This window comes from Gopherus evgoodei, chromosome 7 (genome assembly GCF_007399415.2).
Source record: "Gopherus evgoodei ecotype Sinaloan lineage chromosome 7, rGopEvg1_v1.p, whole genome shotgun sequence".
Lineage (NCBI taxonomy): Eukaryota > Metazoa > Chordata > Testudines > Testudinidae > Gopherus > Gopherus evgoodei.
Window position 1 is genome coordinate 63,893,880 of NC_044328.1, and position 23,856 is coordinate 63,917,735.

General features: G+C 38.8%; 1 protein-coding gene across 9 annotated transcripts in view; it reads left to right on the top strand.

Annotated features, from left to right (window-relative positions):
* KCNMA1 (potassium calcium-activated channel subfamily M alpha 1) overlaps window positions 1-23,856 on the top strand; it is a 410,790-nt gene that overhangs the window by 256,420 nt on the left and 130,514 nt on the right. For 6 of the 9 annotated variants that reach the window (XM_030568831.1, XM_030568832.1, XM_030568835.1 and 3 more), the window contains exons 15-18: window positions 1,041-1,052; window positions 9,543-9,629; window positions 16,732-16,808; window positions 20,410-20,418. In XM_030568831.1, the coding sequence (XP_030424691.1) occupies window positions 1,041-1,052; window positions 9,543-9,629; window positions 16,732-16,808; window positions 20,410-20,418 (185 nt within the window). The remainder of the gene's footprint in view (window positions 1-1,040; window positions 1,053-9,542; window positions 9,630-16,731; window positions 16,809-20,409; window positions 20,419-23,856) is intronic. The other 3 variants (XM_030568836.1, XM_030568839.1, XM_030568838.1) reach the window with 3 other exon arrangements.

The window sequence follows — 23,856 nt, forward strand, 5'->3', positions numbered from 1 at the left end:
TGAAGAATATGATTAAATCCTCTTTTTAAATGTAGATCTTTTCAAAAGCTTTTCATTAAAAAAAAGAAAAAAGCCCCAATAGTTTATGCACATCCAACTATAAATAATACAGCCATATACGCAGAGAATGTAAAATTATAATTTATGAGCAGAAATTATGAAGCTACATAGACCATATTTTATGCTGATTACAAATTCTTCATATTAGATCTAATGCATAATTATATTTTACTTTATAGCATTTTAAAAGTCACATAATATATTACAGGTAGAGTCAGTTTTTAAGAGAGAACTCAATTTAAAATTTTGAGCCTGATTTGGAATCCACTAACATAGATCCCTGCACCTGTGCAGACTCTCACTTAAGTAAATGGAATTCTCTAAAGGTGCACTCTAGCTGATTCCAGTGTCAGATCAGAATCTGAGTTAGTTGCTAGTGTATTTGAAATAACGTATTCTACTCTTGGGCTAAAAATCCTGGATATGATTGGTTGGTGTTAACATGCTTGAGAAACACTTCTTTAGATTTACTGTTGTTTCTATGATGCAGCCCCAAAGTTTATTTCTGAAATACTATTTCTTAAACCAGTTGCAGAAACGCATAATCTCGTGTGTTAAAAAAAAGTAGTCCAAAGGGGCATGTAGAGAATCTGTCTGAGATCATGACAGAAAAATGTTATTGAATATACAGAAACCACATCAATGCAAATTGCAAAGACACACACAAAATCCCCATCCTAATCCCTCAATGCCGTTTGGAGTTTTCCATTCGCTCCCCTTTCTTTTTTTTCTTTCTACAAGAGTAAGCAAGAATGAAGGCCTAACCAACATTCTTCCCTCACGCACCCTGTGTTTTACTCCTCTGTTAAATATTCTCGTTGTCTCTCCATTTATTTGTCCTCATTCTCAGCAGAAAAACCTTTTTTTAATGTTATGGTCATTGAAGAATTTTAAATAAAGGGTTTTTTTGCTTTTGGTTTGGTGTCAGTTGATTTCTTATCAAAGTGTTTGATTTGCAATTTTTTTCTTGTCGTTTGCAGAAGCCGAAAGCGGTATGCCCTCTTCGTTACCTTTCCTTCCAACCTCAACCCTACCTTCACTCCTTCTAACTTCAGGACTAATTCCTTGCCAAGAACTCAGGAAGATAACACCTTTGTCTATCTTTCTCTCTATATATGTACATATATATATATATATATTCATGTGTCTGTGTGTGTGTGTATATATATATATATATATGCATATTTATATATGAGCCCCCAATTTCAAAGAGGAGAGAAAATAGAATCATTTTGTTTCTTTATTGGTTCTTGTGATTCATGCACTAACTTCTTTGCAGGAATTATAAAATTAAATATAAGCATCAGACTTTTAATTCGTCTTGGAACCATTGATGTATCCAATTATTACATTTGGAAATCAAACTTGGTCTGCTGTTCACCATCCTTTTTTCTCTTTTTGTTAATTTGTTTTGTATTGTGACATGTCCTCTGTGTCTACTGGTCTTTGTGCTGCCATTTTATCTCCATATTCACAACCTTATTGATAGCATCTCTTCCCACAGAGTCTTTCTCTAAAATACATGTTTCACAATACAATACTTTGTGCTCTTGTAGTTTCGCCTCTCATTAACAATGACCAAATGCCTGAATAGTTTTCCATTGCTGATCCACATTAATTATAATACAGTACTCATTAAAGCTACTGTACTGTTCCAGTGAAGTACCTGTAGGTAGTTTATGCTGTATGTTCATATTCATTTTATTACATGAGCTCATTTATTGAAACAACTCAAATGAAAGAGTTTGCTTCATTTGTTTTTTCTTTGTGTTGGCATGTTTTGGAGATTCTTCTAATAACCACATTACAGGCCTCATCTCTAGCCTACATTCCATTTTGTGGTTTTTGGTTTGAATGAAATAAACAAGGCGGGACCTACTGTGTCCCTATTTTTTAACAATTTATCACAGTCTGACTCTTTGTGGTGTCCTTTGGAGACTCCTCATTGTTAAGACGTATTTCAGTTTCCTTCTTAATCACATACTCCAACCTTAATTTCCACATTTGTTCTGTTGTGTGTGCTCTGTGTGTTGTGTTTATTTTCTTTATAGTCTTACTCTACTGTGTTTTTTGAGTCGATGTGTGAAAAGAGAGGTGGCTTCCTGTCAGTTTGGCATTGTTGATATGATCCAACTGCAGAGAAGTTACTGCAACACAGCATCTTCAAGGGTCTGCAGTTGTTGCACCTCTACTTGGCTTCTTGCTTTTGAGTATATTTACCTTGTGGTGAAAGCATGCTGATTCTGGCATGTTGAGCAGTTTGAAAAGGTGTGGTACAAATTGCAGTTGCTTGCTCCCAGAATAAAATATATTATGCTGCTGAGTTCATTTATTTCCATTGTATTCCTAGTTGATTCACATCTTAAACCAAAAACAGTAATTGAACTATTTTACAGTGTATTAATTTCAGTGCAGTTATTGAACTAGTGCTAGCATATCCCTGGTAAAGTACCTTATGCATGCATGGCACACGTAGTAGTCATCCTTATTAAGAACTTAATTCCTGGGAGCAACATTTTGTGATTCTGTTTGCTTGTAGTAACTAAGCTTTCATATACTGTAGCATGTAATGTTGCAATGTGTCTTTTGCCTTGTATCCTTTTTAGTGTCATAATAGAATTTTCTATGTATAGCTATAAGGAATTTGTACTCATGTCAGTCATAGAGCCCAGAAGAAAGAAGCAATGCCTATGAATTACAAGCGGTGTGCAGCTGGTATTCACACAGATCCCACACGCTGGTTTGTGCACCTACCCTCACACGTGCTTTCAAAATATATTCTGAAAAGCCATAATGGTTCAAATTAAATCTATAATTTATAGTTATTTTCATGACATGGCACAATTAAAGAGGCCATTGCACTAATATTGTGCATTTCATCTGGGCACAGCATGAACCAGACTAAAATGGTAGCTGTGTTTATATGTGTGATATCTATAGTCAATAACATCCCATTATCTCGTTTCAGTTAATATAAATATTATAATATGACTATTATAATATGTGACTGATGAATATATTAGATTTACTATTTTAGTTGCATGGGGAATGGTACAGTACATCTACCACAAGGTTTAAACCAGAGTCGTCATGGCCTTTTGTCATTGATTTAGTTCAAAGTTTGCCATTTTTGCTTCATTGAGTTAAAAAATGGACCCATATTTTTAGACCAGGCTCAATGGCAGTTAGGAGCGTATCTGAAAAATATGAAGAGGAATACCGCTGGGTCAGAACGGGTCTATTAGCATGGATCTCCACGAGTGTTGTGTTATTTATGTATGTGTACATAATATTACATGTTACACAGTGAGGTTAGATATTAGCAATTAGGGATTAAATTTTCAGAAGTTCATAAGTCACTTGGAAGAACAAATCCTGTGTTCCAAAGCTCCTAAGTCACTCAGTGCTTTTGCAAATTTATCGTAATGAAAGTAAAACATATAGTGCTAATAACACTGTAGAATGAGACATAGTTTGGCTCATGCTGTGGGAATTTCCCAACAAAGCTCTACCAATGCACCTCCATTCTGACCTACATCATCCCTTTGTCTTCTAGTCTTGGGGCTCCACACAAGGTTCCTGTTAAGGTGCCTTGCCTTGATATGCTGTCTTCTCTGGTATTTCCATCCTGCTTTCCATCTGCCAGTGCATCGTAAACTAATTCCTGTCCTGTGTCGTCCCTGGTAATCGAGTTTGAGGTCTTTCCTGAACAAATTTGACAGTCACACCAGACTTTGAAGTAGCTTTGTGATATGGAACCATTGCCCAGTCTTGTGTTCATTTGTGATCTGATCAGAGGTTGCACTTGGGGAAAAGGCCAACAGATTAATGCACTGTGACACATTCTTTTTCATAAATTCATTTTCACTAACTATATGCAAACTAATATATAGAACTCAGTAGGAATGCAGACAACAAATCTTATGGTTCACTTTTTCTATGAGTGAGACTGAAGGTAGCTGGACAGTATGAGAAGATGGAAAAAGTTTTCTCCTCCTTCTCTTCTCAAATGTATGAACGACGTTTTTGAATATATTCTAATAGCATAACAAAAAATTATCTCATAGTAAGCTTTCTACCAAGTCAAGTAATTGAAAGAAACTACGCTCACCAAAAAGTGGCTGGTCACTTTTTCACAATGATAATTTGTAAACTGAAATTCAGGCCATCCCAAATGCGGTGTAGACATCAGACGATGCAACAGTAGTAAAGATGAGCACCCCAAGAAAGTCTCACAGATAGTTATAAAAGCAGTACCAGATTTTGATGCCTATAGAGAAGGTATTTATACAGGTAACAATAACATCATGCAAACATACCGTATTTAATATTTTATGCAAACCACTGTATTGATACACTGTGTAACCAGTCCTATCCATGTAAAATGAGGGTAAGATATGCATGGCTTCTGGTCTATTACTGTGACTCTGAGCTATTAGGATATTTTCTGGTGACCGCTGCTTAGATACTGGCAGTGGATGGTTTGTACATTTAAAACACCTGAACAGAAACAATGTGGTTCTCAATACCTTGGGAGTTCAATTAACACCCCAGAAGCTACTGCTGAATATCTCTTTCTCATGTAGGCTCTTGTAGACCACAACCAAGTCATGTCTTAACCTTCTCTTGGAAAAACTAAGTAGACTGAACTGTACACAGTATTCCAGTAATATTCTCAGTACCCTATCCATCTCCCTCCTTGGTACTCTCCTACTAGTACATCCCAGAATTGTTCTAGCCCTCTTAACTACTGATCACACTGGCAACTCATACCCGCTTGTTACCTGCCATGACTCTAAATCCTTTAGAGAGTCACTGCATTCGAGGATATGCTTCCTCATCTCGCAAATGTGACCTACATTCTCTGTTGCTAGATGTTTGACCTTGCATTCGGCTATATTAAAATGCAGGTTATTCAAATGAACCCACTTTACCAAGTGACCCAAATTATACTAGAGCAAAAGTTTTCAAACTTTGATCTGTGAGCCACAGAGAAATTGTTTGTGGTCCATGGAGAATTGACTGGTCACATGGTACTGCCTCCTTCTCCCTATTTTCAACTGCTAAATTGCATTAAACTGCAGCTAAAAATATATTAAATACTTTTCTAATATTTGTTTTCTGTGTAAAGATCCAACAACAGCTGCCACTTGACCCACACATTTATGAATGGTAGGGCAGGTTGCCAATGAGAGAATCTTTGTATTGAGAAAATTTCCATGCTGTGAAAAAAATTGAGATATCCTATGCCAGAGGAATATACTCCTGAAAGTGAGGACTGCCAAAGGGAGCTACGTATCAAAAGTGTTCTAGCTAGCTACTTCTTCATTAGCACTGAAGCTAATCTAAACTGGAAATATAATAAAAGAAGGAAATTCGATTCTCTCTTTAAAAGTTCAAAATTATATGACGTTCCTTGTCTGATTTCATAGGTTGGTATTAGATTTTAAAAAATGATCAAATGACTTTGTGATATCAGTGTATATTTGAAAAAATCAGGAAATGTTCATTTTTCATAGCATTGTTCCAGTGCATGGCATACAATGCATTTCATAGTTTGTTCCATTCACTGCTATTCACTGTGTATAAAAAGCCTAGGGATACATAAAGGAGATGTTGAGACTAGATGAAGTTCTGGTAGAAGTCTTCTTCTAGAGCCCCAAGTTTACTATACCACACCCTCTTCTCCTCTGATGAGAAACAAAGTAATTCAAAAAGTTGGTATTATCGTTGGCTTGTTATTCAGATACGTCACTGTGATGGTAATTAAGTTATTGTGACGTTCACAGGTTCTTTTTTCCAAGTCACTCAAAAATCTTTTACCCCTATACCTGCTTGAATCAATACTTAGCATCACTAGCCTGAGCTATGTTTTGATAGCTTTTTGTAAGACAGCTGTCCCATCAGAAGTATCTTCTTTTAGTTGCTTTTATAAGCCATGCAAACTGGGTAGAATTTGCTTGTGAGTAGCTGATGCTTGTATTGCCTGTACATCAGAGTGTGAGAATAAAATCAAACCTGTGTGAGCTTCTGCTGTTATTTATTGTTAATAACACTGATAAGATAAATTTCTTTTTATTCCCATCACATACACAGTCACAAATCCTTATTTTGTGGTTAAGTACAAGATCTTCTGACAGATATGAAATCAATTCATGTGAGTTAGTATTACGCATATATATATTGGTGAAACTGGAAATGCCACCTGAAGTTGTTTGCCTGGCACTTCCCATTATAAGACCCTGTTTTCAGGTGCTTGTCACCTTGTTAAATTTTTACTGTTTAGGAGAAAATTTTCCATAGTGGGTATCTGCCTCAGGCTGATCAATTTCCAAGAATGAGATTAAGGAAAAATATGTTCTTTTGCTCATTTAAAAACATTTTTAAAGCCATTTCATCTAGCATCTCCATGCTTTGGAACAAGGGCTTGACATTTGTCGTAGGGATTACTAATGTGTCAGAGATATACCTTTTGCTCTTTCTTTGAAAAAACACACAGATTTATTAACATTTGAAAAATCTATTTGCATATGGTCAGTAGAGATTTGTTACCATTTGGCAGCTGAATTCTCAGATTATTTCATCTGCACTGAGCATGCTCCATCCCAGGACTGTCAGGGCTATCTAGGACTTTCCCTGAATTGCTTCTTTTGGCTTCTGGGGCTGCTTTGGCACTGGCAAAATGTCACTCTTGTGTTCTTATTGTCCCCCCTTCCTCACTGCTGGCATCCTGGCAGTTTGGAGGAGTAAGCAACCTGACTCAAATGCAGAGGGGCCAAGAATCTGATGTCGCAGGGAGGAGAGTCGCTTAGGACAAGGAACCTTGGGTGGGAAGGCTGGGACTGGAAATTAGGGAGGGGGGGAAGAATGAGTGGGACTGGGTGGGCAAGGAGACTGTGACTGAGATGAAGAGTGTGGGACTTAGAGACTAGGACCAGCTAGGTGAGGAGACTGGGTCTAGGATGAGGAGTTAAGGGCAAAACTAAGACAAGGAGCTGTGACGAACGGGAAAAGAGAGGACAGGGACAGGCTTGAGAGGGTGGGCAGAATGGGTCAGGTTTGGGTGGGACAGGAGCAGCAAAGTCTGTGACCACAAGGGAACACTCCCCTCCAGAATCTGGAATGGAACCCATGATTCCTGAGTCTCAACATTTTTTCTGTTAGCAAATATCTGTGAAACCCAACCACTGGCAAAGTATGTGTCTCAACCACCGCTAGTGGATGACAACTTACTGTTGCTATCAGTTTTTCTGTTAGCTTGGTAGCAGAGGTCTGTGCAGTAGTTCTAAAGATTCCAGCCATGCAGGCGTCAATGTGATTCCATGTAATGGAATTTCTGATTTTTTCAGTTTGCTTTTTTAAAACCTAGAAAATTGTATTAACCTCTCGGACCTCCCAAGTTAAAAAAAAAAAACATTGAAGTTGCCAAATAAAGCACTCAAAAGTTAGAAAATGTCAGATTTAAGGTTGCTTGTGTATCTTTAATTGAGTCCCCTTGTGCACATGTATTATGATATGGTAATTACACACTATTTTCAGAACCTCTTGCCTCTTTCATTGCACAGGATGGACTGTATTTTAGGAACAAATTCGGGTTGTGCAGCAATGAAGGATCTGTAGGATCCAAGCCTTGTTTGTTGCCGAAGTAGGAGTTGTGTCATGAATGAGGCAAGGGAGACTTTGTACATACAAAGTGCTATAAAATGCTAAGTACTCTGAAAAATCAGGCTGTTTAGGAAGTACTCAGGTACTATAGTGCTGAAAAATCCATGATCCAATGAAAAACTCTGTATATAGAGCAGGGTTTCTTGCACAGGGCCACAGGTCAAGCAATAAAGATAAAAGAAACTATTGAATAGCTTTTTGTTCACTGAGCATCATCCATCCTATGCAGCAAATGAGGGAGGAGTCCTGAGGTACAAATAATATATGATCATGACAATGAGGACTGTATCATAAAACATATGCACGAGGGCTGAATTAAGGTTGCACAGGCAGCCTTAAATCTGACATTACCTGACTTCTAAATGCCGATTTTGCAAGTTTAATATTCTTGTCACATAGGACTTTTAATGTGTACGCACGTGTGTGTGTGTGTGTGTATAGGTGCATATGTGCAGATGCACACGCACAAGTACATACACATTCAGTCTATAAAGTACAGCATATGAAAATGTTCCGTATTTAATGAAAACATTCTATACTTACCAGCGTTATCCAACTCAACAATTTATCAATAACAAAGACTATCTAAACATTTGATCCTGTATTTTTCCCCAAATAATAAGGCTACAAATCTTTTGCATTGCATGCACTTGCAATGTTAGCACCTTATGTCCATTCATATATACATCTTATCTATTGCTATATTGGCATCTTTCCTAAAAGTCAGTGTCTGATAAGCCTGCAAGTATCATAGTTTCTTTTAGTCATTGTGTACTGTAAGCCTTGCATGTGTACTCATATTACTCTTTAACTTACAAAGATTAAACTTGACCAAAACAAAAAAAAAAAAGTGAAACATTTGACAAGCTTTATTAAGTGTTTTGTCAAGTTAAGAGCTTAGTTATATTACACTTCAAAGTAAAACAAGATGAAAAATAAATATGGCTACCTGATACCTTATAATATTGCCTGAACCAAAAATACTCTGGTGCTAAACCTTTATGACAATACAGCAGATATTTTACACATAAGCAGAAGATCAACACACACCATGTTAACTTACAATTTCCTCCATCAAACTGAGTTGCAGTCCCTCTGTTAGGGTGTTTGGATTATTTTGTTTTCTTCCAGGTGCTGCATTGCAATGTTTTTATTTAAATGTTATATTCATTTTATGTTTTCCTCAGCAATAGCGACTGGTTGTCTTGTACCATTCCCCTTGAGTGTATGTGTGTATTTATTATATTATGTACAATAATATAATATATACAGATGAGGTCCCATTATTTCTCATTTCAAAAGAAATTGGCGCAAGGATGTTTTAAATGGTTTCATTTGACAAATGACTCTTTGTACTGGTATCTAGTGGTGGTTTCCTTGGGGGATCTCTTCCCTTTTCATCATATCATGAACTTTTTCAGTAGCCTGAATAATAGCGCAAGAAAGCTAAACTGCTCCACTTCATACATGGTTTTTCTGAGATGCTTTTTTTGCTTTGTTTTGGTAAAAATTGCTAATTATTTGATGGCAAGAACATAAGAAACTAGTGACTTAAGAACTAAAATGGTGATATGATTTTAAGGGAAGATACGTGTTTGTTGCAAATTTAAGTTCAGTAATGATACCCACTGTTGATGTTTAAGCGGTGATCCGATTGGAAATGTGAAAGAAGAAAATGGCTTCAAATTTCCTTATAGCCTTTCCTGACTAGTGGGTCCCCTAGAATAAAGCAAAAATAGAGTATTTTGGAGCACTCAACTAAAAGTGATATAAACTCATAGCTTTGTCTGTTTGTTTGTTTGTGTTTCATTGAGCAGTATATTAATCAATCCTGGAAACCACGTCAAGATTCAAGAAGGTACTTTAGGATTCTTCATTGCAAGTGATGCCAAAGAAGTGAAAAGGTAATTTATTTATTGCATCTTTTTTAATTAAAAAAATGCAGCCTCTCCCTTGTTTTATTCTTTACATTTAGAGCTTCTCCCCAACTCCCATAGAAGTCAGCAGAAGGATTTGTATTTTTTCAGTAGGAGTTGAATTGGACCAAATGTACATGCCTCTCATTTTGGACTCTTTCCCATGGCGAAAAAACTTTAACTGAAATAAAATGAAATAATAATTTTGCAGCACCTATGAAAAAGAACCAAAGAGAGAAATGTTAAGTTGGCCGGGGGGGGGGAGTTAAACTCAAAAAATCCACTTTGAATATGGGCCAGATTATCTACTGTTGTAACATAATTGACCCTAGTGGAGTTATCTGAGCAGAGAATGGAGTCCCTAGTTTTGGCCTAAGGTTTCAGTGTTTAGAGAAATTATTTTATATAGGGACAGTTTCAGCAACCTCAGCAATTAATTGTTGTGGGCAAACTGAGCAATATTCATTCAGCATTACATTGGCAGTATGACATCCTCTTGTTACTATTCTTTATCAGAACTATATATATTGTGTAGGCACATAATAATTAATCAAACTAAAACAGAGCAGTACTTCCCATCCAATGCGGACTACTTTTCCTGTTTGGCAGACTAAGAACTTGGCTGTATCAGTGAGATTAGAGTTTAGAGTAATTCAAGCTACAGTTATACAAGAAAACTTTGGTCTCATGCCTAGCAGCCACCAAGGTGTGTCATTATTAGACCCCAGTGCACACCCAGTGTCTCGAGATTTTGAAGTCTTTAGAAAGATAAAGCGATATCAGAAAATAATGTCTAAGATAAAGAAATACATTTTAAAAACATTTTGAAGATAAATAGATTTTTATAAAGCTAAAAAAGTAATTTGTTACCTGGTCATCCCTCTCAAATGTGTGTTACTCCAAAATGAATAAATAAGACACTCCAATATGCAAGAAACAGTTGGCTGCAATTTTTATTTTTTAAATCATGCTGAACTTGAGATCAAGAATCAAATTGTTATCTCAGAACTGGCCACCTTCTCCCTCCATAACCATTCCATCTTATAGGCATGAAGACTTTCTTCCAAGGTGCAGCTGTGCCAATCCGACTAGTGGGAAGCTGTCTCCCAGAACCATCATCCCCTCTTCAGCCATATAGTGTTAGTCAATCCACAAGGGCAGGTCCCATATCTGTATACAGTACAGAGGTCTAACCACCTCTTCCTCCTGCTGCTCTTACCATAGATTCCTAGGTTCTTGCAGATACACCTGCTCTGATTCTGGCTAATAGATATCAGGCCAGCTTAGCTCCTGCTCCAGTACAGGGCCCCTTCCAGCCAGCTGCAACATGTCAGAATTATTATAAACATTCCAACCTCCAGCTGCCTGCAAACAAAAACCCAATTCTGCCAAATGATACCTGTGGGTTCCATCAATGTCAAATGGCACAGAAGTGATGCACTGAGAGAGGTGAAAATCAGCCCTTAACTAAGCCTACTCTGCCAAAGAAGGAACATTCCTTTCCAACTCCAAAGCTAGCAGTCTCTGCAAGCCAGGGAATACTACCTACCCCCAACAAAGTGACCCTACTTGCTCCTTCCCAAATAAACATTCCATAACAGCCAAGCCAGCCACAGAGGGAGAAGGGGCTCCTCTTCTGGTCTCCCTCCCCTTGTAGCTGGCCTCTAATGGAATGTCTCCTAATTTGCACAGATGCCAGTGAGAGTAGAATTAGGCCCTTTGAGTCTTCTTCCCTATCTTTTAAAATGAACAGAATAATACTGAGGTATCGCAAAGGGATGACATGTAGATTGCTTAATATTTGTTCAGTGCTATACTAGCGCTGCATATCCCAAGAGCTAAACTGTTGATTTAAGCCCTAGCCCGGAAAGAGGCACATGACTCCAACAGGTGTTCACAGTTTCCTCATCTCCCTTACACTAATTTTAGACTGAGATAAGCGTGTTGACATCGGTCTTGTTACCCCTCAAAAGGGCACTGCATGCATTCTCTCTGGTGTAATGTGGTGGCCTGCCCTTGGGTTGGAGAGACTGGGGCTAAGCCAAGCCTGATTACACCTGAGGGGAATCAAGCAATCCCAGGCTAAAAGACAGCAGGAAGCTTCAGTAGGAGGGGGCTGAGAGAATAACTGTGCCTGACATTAAGAGGAAGAAAGCTGTCTAGACAGGGTCCTGGGAGACACCATGCCCAAGAAACAGGGCAGAGTCTGACAGACAGACCCTTTGGGAGCAAGGGGCTGTGCCAAGCTGACATTGGGATAAAGACAAGTATGAGTTGTTCTATTTTTAAAAGACTTAGTGTTTTTTTGGCCTGCTGGGTGAGTGATGGACTGGGGCTGCAGCCTGTGTGTAGCTAGAAGTCTAAATAAGTAAGACTCCTTTTGGGGATTGTTTGAACTTTTTGAACTGGAGTTCTTAAAGGGTCCTGAAGAGGTGGAAACACAGGCAGGGTGCTGACGAGCAATTTCTGGCAAGAAGGGAGACACAGGAGGCAGCTGCCCCTGCTACAGCTCGCCCCTGCCCTTTCCCACCTCCAGCACTGCCTTTGTGAAAGCCATTACAGTGGGCACTAGCCTCAAGCAGCCTGTGAACCCAGCAGGCAGTTCTTGTTCTTTCTCTTGCCTCTTTCCTTTTCCATGTGCACAAGGGTATTCACACGGTAGCACCAAGTCACTAATCTGTGTATTTACGAAGTGTTTTAGCCATCCAGTTCCATGAAGTTAATGGGACCTCACAAGGAGAAACCTGGCATGGCCTTTTTGAAATGACAAAGTTGAATAGTGAAGATATATTTAGAGTAAATTTACTCAGCACTTGTATGTCAATTTCCATCCATGACAACAGAAAGTCGAAGCAGAAGCTCTGACTTGCCTTTTCCAGAAGCCTTTGGCCAGAAGTATGCAAGGTTGCTGCCTCTCTTCCCATATTCCCTAGCCATTCAGTACAAAGCAGATTTTTATCAGATGTGCTTCAGCTAACATAGCCATTTATGAAAATTGCCAATTCCACCTTTGTAACTTGATGAATCAGAGTCAGAAAAAATGTTCCGAAATTGAGAGAAACTTAATCCCCCTCCGCGAATTCTCTGCCTTTGTTTTCAAACAAGTGATGGATGCTTTCATGCGATCTGAATGGCAATAAAAAAGATTCTAGGAAAGTAAAACACAGGATTTTTACCTAAGTACAATAAAACAAAAGTAAACATATGTTATATACTTGTATCTCAAATTAAATGTTTTTGTTTATGTGTTATATGCTTTAAGAGATGCTGGCAAATCTTTTAGGTTAGAACTATACCATATTGCAGTGCATATTTAACACTGTTTATGCACCATAATTTGTAGTAGAGTAATTTTGTATATTGCTAAAACTATTATTTTTTAATTTTTTTTAAATAATAGGTACATATTACACACCTTTATGTTAAGGCTTTATTGAAGAGAATAGCTGTATATAAAAGGTTGAGTGCTAATAATGTGTCATAGATACAGTATGAGTGGTGTCTTTATCATTCTTTATCCACTTATTATGCATTATGGAAATCCATTTGTTTTAATTCTTTTATCAATATGGTAATTTCTTTTTTAAAAGCATCTGAGTCACTTACGCTTCGTCTTGCACCTAGGGTATGCCTACACTGCAATCTGCAGTGTGATTGGAGCATGGGTAGACATACCTAAGATAGCTTTCCTCATGCTAGCACATAGATGCGGTGGGCTTCAGTGCAGTCTAGCAACATGGGTCCTTGGCATGCTTATACAGCCCCTGCTGAAACTCATGCTTCTGTATCTGTGTTGCTGTTTTTAGCCATCTAGTGTGGATATGTCTATCCGAACATCAATCACACCTCAGATTGAAGTGCAGACATGCCCAGAGAGTATCATGCGTAGTATATACTAGGGTCCTAGTTCTGCATTGGGATCTGGCAGAGTGGACCCCACAGCTGTCCAAGTGTTGGTCTAAACTTGTACGGATTTGGGGAAGGGTCTGTGCTAAAGGATCTTGCTTCAGAAGTGGGATCTAGAGCTGGATTAAATGTCTAAAGGGGGAACTGCAAAAACTAGAGAGGAAATTTTGGCCAACAGAAATAGTAGGAAAATCCCACAGTCAGGAGAGAGGTGCCTCCGTGGAGTCCACATGGTCCATAGAAGGGTGTGTCTACACTACCCGCCGAATCAGATGGTAGTGATCAATCTATCAGGGATCGATGTATCGCGTCTCGTCTAGACACAATATGTTGATCCCTGAACGCGCTCCCTGTTGATTCCGGAACTCCAGCAGACAAGAGGCGGAAGTGGAGTCACCGGGGCAGCGGCAGCCTTTGATCCTGCGCTGCGAGGATGCGAAGTAAGTCAATCTAAGTCGATCTAAGACACGTCAACTTCAGCTATGCTATTCTCGCTGTTATCTTAGATTGATCCCCACCCCAGTGTAGACCAGGCCGAAGAGCAGAGACTGCCACTCCTGAGTCCCAATCCTATCTCTGACAGTGACTAGCGTGAATATATTATTTAACTAATCCCAATAGCAGGTTTAGAACTCAAGTCTCCTGATGGCTAGTGCCATGCTGACTCCACGAAACCCTGCTGCCTTCCTGGCAGGTCACTTAAACTCTCTGGACCAAATTCAGACTTTTGAACTAAATTAGTTTCAATTGTTTTGTGTAGATTAAATTCACAATTGTTTGAATTAGACCCTCTTATACTACCTTGAATCCATGTACCTTCCCATTAAACTAATTACACCAGCTGTACAGATAGGTAAAGGAGTCTACATACATGTCTACACTACAAATTAAGTGGGGATCTGGGAGCCCAGATGGCAGCCTGGCTCAGAGCAGGGAGCCAGGAGCACAGGCAGCAGCCCAGCTCAGAGCTGGGAGCCCGGGCAGCAGCCCATCTCAGAGCCAGAAGTGGGAACACAGACTCTGCAGTGTAGACCAGGCCTACATGGATATCAAACAATAAGAAGAATGTATAAGTTTAAGTAGAGAGAGGACTACTTGTAGCTCTGATATAACTGCAAAATATTTTTGTGATTTAAAATTTAAAAGCCCACTGACTATACTCAGTATTCAAAATGAAAAAAAAGTTTAATTTCTTTCATTGTGTTTTTACCCCAGCTTTGTCTAAAGTATTTAAATAGTCTCAATAGACTTCTAGCTAGGCCATTAGCAGGAAGTAGTAGATGTGGCTCTCTGGCAAGGCTTCCAGCCCAGTTTTTTAGACACAAGAGGTTTGGATGGTCTACAGAGAAGTAACCAAATATTGAGGCTGATATCTGAACCATATCTTTAGATATTGTCAGGTTCTCCATTCCTAATTAAAAACACCAGCCATAGGTCAAACCTGGAAAATATCTATTAACTCCACGTAGCCTGGCAGTTAAATCACAAGCCTGAGAGCTTGGACATATGTGACAGACTGGTTCTTTGACCTTGGACAAGTCCCTTGATTTCTCTAGGCTTCAGTTCCTCATTTTGTACAGAGAGGATCATAACACTCTCCTTTAGGTAATGCCCTGGTATGGAGCACAGAAAAACACCCAGAAATAACTCTGCAGGCCTTGTCACTGCTGCACATAGTGCTAGTCACTCCCTCTTTCCTTGTGCTTCTGGGATCTGGAAGATGGATCATGTTTTTCCTTACATCAGGAAAGTACCATGCTCCCTGTGCCCTCACCCTTTCTATAACATCCCTGCACAATGTGAAACATTCATAAACCCTTGATATTTTTGTCTAAATGAATTAATAGCCCTTTCATTTACACTGGAACCAAGACTATATTCATCCATGTACCTGTATATTTTTGTTGCTTATTTTTCTTTCCAGTTCCTAAAGACTGTAGGTTCTTCTGTTCCCATGGCCTCTCCTATTTCTGGAACCTTCAGGCTACCTCAAGTGCACGAGCAGTATTACCTGCAAGACCTGTGGTGTGACCTCAAGTCACCCCTCATTTCCATCTGCCTGAAGGAGAGGAGTCTGGGTCAGAGGAGACAGGCAATGGGGGAAATTTGGCAGATGCTGAAGTGTGGTATGGCCCAGTTGTCATGCCAGCAAAAATATGTGTATATTCTAGCAGCCCAGATTGGCTCAGTTAGAGGCTAGCTGTGTGATCTTCATGAAATATACATGTGTCACAGCACTAGTGTGTGACATACTGATTTGACGGGCTTGTGAAATCTCCTGTGGGCAGTTTGATGTACGTTTGTTTGTTAAAACATAATTTTTTTTAATGATATGTAAAGTGTTATTGCACACTTATCCGTTCTCACTTACCCTACATTCTGCCTACTTCACCTAGCAATCTGTTCTTTGATACACAGTAACAGGCAATGTGTAAAAGCCTAAATAGACAGAGAGTTAGGTTGGTCATCTTGTGAATTACATAGTTTTGCTTTCTTAGGGATTTTTGCTGAGGGTTTATAATACAGTCAACACTAGTATCATTCTTCTCTAGTTGAACCCTGATGGCAAACAAAAAGAAGTCTGAACCAAGAGGACAGTAGTCCCCATGTTTGTTCACTGCTTTTTAAGAACCTGATTTTCAGACACTGGCTTCCATTTTTACAGGTGCAAATAATAGCATGCATGACATTATTGACCATAATTTAGGTCACAATGACATTGAAATCACCAGTATGGAGGTCCAGTGGAGGTTAGACTGCAAACATGGCCTTAAAACCTTAGCTGTCCTCAGAATTCACATGGCTCTGAATTCGTGACTTTCAGGTTAAGAACAATGAACTTATTTCATATGTGCCTTGACGATGAGCCTCATTGGATGCTGCTTTCAAAGATGAAAGGCAAATGATCTGATCCACTATATCATATTTATCAACCCTTCTCCTAATTATTTTTCAAATGAAAGTTTATTAAAAGAAGCACTAACTTGAATCATAGTCTTGTGTTTGAAATTAATGGTCTTGCAGCAAACATTTCCTCCTTTAAATGTCTAAACCTTTCCAAAGATTAAAGGAAATTAGTGCTGGCATGTTTCATTAATTTGGCAATGTAGCAGGAGGAAATGTGGGACTAATTTCATTTGTGTGGATTAAGAAATGTGTCAGTTTTTCTGTTCTGTCTCTGCAGGGCGTATTTTTACTGCAAAGCCTGTCATGATGACATCACAGATCCCAAAAGGATAAAAAAATGTGGCTGCAAACGGCGTAAGTAATATTTCTTCTCCCTCCCTTTTCCTCCCCCCACCCCCTTCAGGAACTGCTCAGCCTTAAGGAATCTCTTTAAATGCATTTATGTGTTTTACACAGTGGTGCAGAAAGGGTAGGAAATAAATACATGGCAATGTAGTTAAATGTTATTTGTAATTCTGATGTGAATATTTTTAAAATTAAATTTTACACCACTCACTCACACCTGCAGCTTCATTAAAATGCCTGTTTGTGTCCAAAGTTAACAAAGTTCAGATAATTAAATCAAGATGAATCTGTGCCCATGGCATTTATGTGGGACATTTTGAGTCTGAGTAGATGAACAAACTTATCCACATGGGGCCAAATTCTGCCCTGACTTGCACCCTGTAAAAACCCATTACTTGCAATGGGCTTCCGTGAGGCTTAAGGGTAGAGTTTGGGCCTTGTATAATATAATGTAACATGTAAAGTAAGCTAAGAAACAACACTGATCTATGTAACAATGCTGTAATAAAATATTATGATGAGTCCCATAGGCTCCATCCTGCTGTCATTCTGCAGAGGAAGTCCAAAAGTCGATGGGAGTTCTGTGCGCAGAAGAAATGCTGGACTAGTCCCTTTAAATAGGACACAATTCTGCTTTCAGAGGTGTTCAGGAGACTTCAGTGTTTATCACCTGCTTTATCCAGGTTAATAGAACTGTGGTTGAGGTCAGCAGGAGACTTGTGAGTGCAGGGAGAGCAGAACGTTGGAGTGGAGACATGGTTTTGTTTTTTCTTTATATTTATGCAAGAATATATCTGGCTCTTTAGTTTTGGTGGACTTTCTGCAATCAAGTTACTCAAACCAAATGCCCACACAGTAGATTTGACCAATGAAATACTTGCTGTATAGATTTCAGATATAGACATGGGGATTCCTTCTCTTAATGGATATTTGAATATCTTGTGTACACTTTACATGGTTTAGATGATATTTTGCCATTAAAAAGCACATGACCCTGTTTAGAGTCACAAGAAAGGTGGGTAGGACTGTCTCAGCAGAGTCTGCCCATGCTTCTGCTCCTGCTACTTTTATGATTCCCAAAACACTGTGGCCTACTGATTGCTGTCGTCTCACTACAGTCTTGGCATTTGGAAGAAAGGGCTAGACTTGCACCTTCACACACACCAGGAAAAGGGTACTTCTACTCAAACCATACCAGAAAATGAAATTCTCTGTAGAGAAAAACAATACTACTAGAGTCCTTAAGGACAGCCTTCCTCTTCTCTCCCAAAAAAAGACATAATCAAGGAGAACAAGGTTTCTACATTGTTTCCTTAAGGTAGCATAATAGAGGCAGAGGAGCTGAGACTTTAATGGAGAATGGGAGCCACAATAGTCACAGTGAATGCAAAGTTCATGGAAATCAAAGATATTCATGCCTGATGTGGAAGGAATTCATGCATTTGCCTGACATATTGAAAAAAATTGTTTTAAGAACAGCTTCTCCGTGTGAGAATGTGACTCTGGAACTGCTGCCAAGGTCAGTAAGACTGCTGAGTACGTTCTGGTCAGGCAAGTGAAAACTACCTGTGGGTTCCTGCAACTCACAAAGCTAATTTTTCCCCAAGATTTCCCAGAACACTAGGGAACTAACCAACACAGGGGAGCTGTTGTTGCCTCCCTGCCCTTTATGTATTTTTATTTCCCCCTGTCCCACCTTTCATACCTGTAATACTATGCTGTGCTCATGTGTGCAGGCTTCTATCAAATTCTCTAAGAGACTTGGTATCGTTTGGATTCAAGACCTACATAGATGGGCCACATTTAACTCAAATATATTGCACCATATGAACAAGCAACTACAATATAAAGGGCAGAAGCATGAAACAGAATAAAATGTTCAATTTTGGGAAGCCAGGGAGAAGAAAACTCCTTGGAAATAGACCAACCAACACAGTATAAAACAGCAGTAGGGCCATGTCAGGGCTAGAATGACAGCCTCTGCATGTAGCACTAGGAAATGCTCCAAACGACATAGTCACACACATCAGTCTAATGCATTAAAGGGTGTTGGACAGATGTGGAATGAAATGATGGAGTTAGTGAGGCTGAAGAAGGAGCCTGTCAGAGCCACCACACTGAGCACTGAACACCAAGGGAGTAATCTTCCGAGTCAGGTGAAGGGAAAAAAGGCAATGATGGCAAAGCCTAATATGTACTCAGAATATTTTCTTGGTTTGATCTCTCTCTCTCTCTCTCTCTCTCTCTCTCTCTCTCTCTCTCTCACACACACACACACTTTTCAGAACAGATGATAACAGCTTAAACAGCCGCATGTTCATAACTATTAACAATAATTCAGTAGCTTTGTTTTTAAAGTCCTGTCAATCAGTGAATGATATAAACCAAGATTTTCAAAGGTAACGGGTGATTTGTGGTCAATCGATTTTTGGATGCCCAACTTTGAGACACCTTAAAAAGGTCTGATTTTTAGAGGCAGATGCTCAGTAGTGTCTGCAAATCAAGTCCCTCGAAGGTGTCATAACTTTGGCCCTCAAAATCACTAGTCATTTTCGAATATCTTAGCCATCATCTCCACATATATAGTGCCCAAATTGTTTGTCTTAAAAACACAATCTAGCTAAAACAAAGCAGAAATTACAACAAAATATTTCCATCTAAATTGTGGGGCTTGACCGTCAACTTAATTTACAATGAGATTGTGAACAGGTCAGATGTATTTTTTTTTAATTAATGAGCAACGTAATCAAAATTAGAGACAGTGGATTGCAGATGACATACAAAATGAAATGAAGGGATGAAGATAAAACTATCAGCGTGTACAGGTGAATGAAATGTGAAAGAATGTCTTCTTTACATGGAAATCGTAATTATTATGGCATTAATTACATGCAGCTTCCTAGGACAGTTGAAAGGCATGTTCTTTAATAATGCATCTGAGGTTTCATGTCCCTTTAGATATTGTCTGAATATTAACTGTGGTATTGTCAGGGTTTATAAGTGAGCCTGACCTACATAGCCATTTGTCCAAACCTGTTAGGCCTAGTATTAATAATTCAAGTAAGAACTATGCATCTCCAAGAGGCTGGGGATAATTAAAGTAACTATGCCTTCCTTTCACAGTTTTCAGCCATCCATCCTTCTCCCTCCTCTCCTTACTGCCTGAATAATCTGTAAATGTTCACATACATTGTCCAGAGAGAAATATAGAAATTCTGTTCACAAACCATTGATAATTTTGTGGTATATTTAGCTTATGTTTTCAATTTCTTTCTTATTTAATTTCATTGTGTTTTTTCAGCAAAGGGCCAAATGTATATACGTATATATTAAATGCAGCCACGCTGGGATGAAATCTCTAACCTGGATGATTCACACTTTGTTTCTTTCATTCTGTATTACAACTCTTGTCTAATTCTCTATACATTTTTTCCAGCCACTTCTTTGCTGCAAAGGGTGGGGGTTGAACCCCGGAAGGACAGATCGTGTGTACTTTGATGTTTTTAAAGGAATGTGTTGTAACCTGTGAAAATTGACAAATTTTTGATTTATTTTTCCTCTTGCTGCCTTGGAACTCGATCCCTACTATATTTTAACTGCACACTGATAGTGATCTATTGTGAGTAAAAACGGGTTCCCTGTAGCCCAGAGTACGGTCCAACCTGTCTTTCTCTAGCAGAGAGTTTTTTTTGTTGTTTTGTTTAGTAGTTTGGTTCTTTTCTTTAATATTTATGTTGCATGTAGCAGTGACGTCATACCCCCACCTTTCTCATCCTTTACACTCACACGGATCAAGGCGACGTTGAAGAAAATACAGCAGTTTCCTCCACCTCCCTCTTTCCTCCCCATTTTCTGCCCAGTCTTATTTCTGAAGCCTTGACCATGGCATTTCCTTTAAATGACTTTGGACTTCTCATTACTTTTTAGCGATGCCAGTTAGGCTGGAGTAATTACCACTATAGCACTGTTTGCCTTGTTAAGTGGAATTCATTGTTGAGCTTGTATTCAAGGTTTTGGGCTTGTATCCTCTGCTGCTCAGCTTCATTTCATGACAGAAAGGGCATACAGCAATTCCCCAGTGTCCCTTCCCTCCACCCCAGCACCAAAAAAAAAAAAAAGAAAAAAAAGCCAGGCAATGAATTAATTGTGTGATCAACTTCTGATGCATAAACCTAAACCTATCCTTAACTGGAGACAAGTGACTCTACAGTGGTAATTATTTTCCCCCAGTCTATGAAATTTCCATTGCTGTAAAATTAATGATACATGTGTATGGCCCAATTATGCTTTCAGTAGCATAACTTTGAAACTTATTACAGACCCAATATGAACTTTATAGACCACTCCGTCTGAATCTGAGCCACAGCATTGTTAATTCTACAGTATCTATGGAGACCCTCAGTCATCGACCATTTCTTAGTGCACACATGGTCCTGGTAGTTAAAATAAATACAGCATTTGGGAGGTGGAGAACAGTTTACATTTGCACTGATTCGATGTACAGGCACTCCAAAGAAAATACATTGGGGAGGGGTGGGGTATTGCTACCATACTTACAAGATTATTCAGAGCTTTTCAGTATGACTAAACTGTTCCCCAGCAGTTTCAGGGACCAGGATCAGATAGCTCAAGGGTATAATGTGCCACAGAGGTACCACGGGGAGCCCACTAACCACTCATTTTAACTGTGGCTACTCCATTCCTTTTTTTATGTTACCATTCCCCCAAATGTTACTCTTGTTAATTTGTTTTAAGGTAGCAAAAGCTTCTGCCCTTCTTGTGCTAGGTGCTACACAGTCACATAGGAACACAAGGAGCTAAAGAATCCAGGAAAGGCAGTATTTCTGGGAACAATATCACAGTGTTAGGCAATCAGCATATCCAAATGCTGCAATGCCATTTATTGTTGGGAGGTACATTGAGGGAATGGGAATGTACCACTCCACGTAAGGTGCTGAACAACACAGTTGAAAGCACTAACTAGCTCAGGAGCCAAGTTCGCCAACCTGTCTATTTGAGACCATTGGTGATGGCAGAATTGACCATTTACATATTAACTATTTACAGTTTAGACAGATAAAACCTTCCACCTTGTTCTTGGACATAGATTTATAAGTGATTTTTACATGCATACTGCTTTAAGGATTAAGACCCAGAAATTTAGTACTCTGCATGAGGATTTTATTGCTGACATTAGTAACTCTGGGACCTAACCCAGCATCCTCAGAGTCTTGCTCTGATGTCAGCTGAAGGCAGTGATCTGATAGGCCTGCCTGGTTCCCCAGTCTCTGTTTTGTTTTTAATTTCAGTTCCTGTCCTCAGTAAATCAGGATTTGAAAGCAAATATACAGTTCCTACTATAAAAATCTTTGGTCCAGTAGAGATCAATTAGCAGTATCAGGACTATTAAGACAAAAATAAATAGGTTTAAAAGTGAGATTATAATCAGAAGAGTGAGACTGTAAAAATGACAAAATGGGGGATTTGTTTATTATTTCTTAGTTATTTCCGTATCAAATTTGTCCTTATTTTACAAGATAAGACTATTTTTCTTTCTTTGCACTCTGCACGAGCCATATAGGATCTAGGATTCAATCTGTGTTCTTTCTGTAGTGTACATCATCACCACTAATACAGATTCTGCAGTCAGAACTTAGATGACTATATAGATAATGATGCAAAAGGTACAATATGATCCTTCATTTTTGCAATTGCAAATTAGTTTGATTGCCATCTAACTACTAATATTACTGCCCACAATTCATACAGGGCATAATTATTCACAGACACAAAATTGTTCCAAGAAAAAGAGGGCTAGGCTGAGTCCGGCTTGGAAGACCAAAGCCACAGAGATATTGAAGAATCCATTTTTACATAGCCACTTTTCTGAGTATAATTCACCTCGAGCTGAAAGAGAAGATTCAAACAAGATTATTTTTTTTAAATAAATACGCAACTTTGCCTTAGTTCTTCTAGTAGTTTCAGCCCCCTTAGAAATGAATGGAGGAAGTATTAAGAACACATTTGGCTGAGTGTCCCCTGAAATATAATGAAGGAAGGGTCATGAAGATGTCTGAAAATAAAAATGAATTGGTCTGTAAAAACATCATTAATTCAAAACATGCAAGTCTTTTCTAAAGTTACTGAAATACAGTAGAATGTGCAGATTGTCCACTCACTTCACCTGCTGCTCCTGCGGTTTTGGCTGAAGAACAAGAACACCCTGTGATTTTCAGGAAACAGCTAACAAATTGCCTATGACTGACATCACTTAAAGTCAGAAATTTGCAAAACTTGCAAAATAGCTTGCAGGCTGCATTTGGTGGTCTTGAAATTGCCCTGGAACACAGTGAAACGACAGAGAGCTAGCTTTGCCTGTTGTGTAAAGAGAAAATCAATTGTCACCAGTTTGACATGCTGCTGTATTTTTAAGAAAACTGAAATTGTGCTGTGGGAAGCCCTTTCAATTTTTTAGACTGATGAGGTTAACCAACGTCGCCAAAAGGCAATCAAATAAATATGGTCTTCCTTTAATGCTGCTAGTTGCTTTATACCATAATTTATTTGTAAACTTCCCCTTTGTTGTCATTTTACTTGCTGTGGATCATGAGAACTTGATGAATTGAAATGACATCATATCCATTTCAATTCTTAATGGTAGTTGGGTGCTTTTTTACTCACTGCCCAATCAAGTGACTTCCAGTCCACATTCTACTTAACCAGCTGCTGTTTGATAGAGATCCACTAGATGTCCTCATAGATCTACTTTTTGTTACCATTGAGGTCCATGAGTAAAGCTACTGTTAGTGATGGGTGGAGCAATGAGATCAGGAAGACGTTATGGTAACATAAAACATACAAACAAAAAAAGCAATCAGCAGTGAAGAAGGGGTGCTTTGTCCTGCTTGCTCTAGACAAGGAACTGTTATTTGACAACTTATTTAAAGAACAATTGGCAATTTCCCTTGCTTTCTTTTGTGGCTGGAAATATTCCCCATTACTCTTTGTGAATTTTAAATGACACCTCACTCAGATAATCCTAGGTACTTTCTTCTAG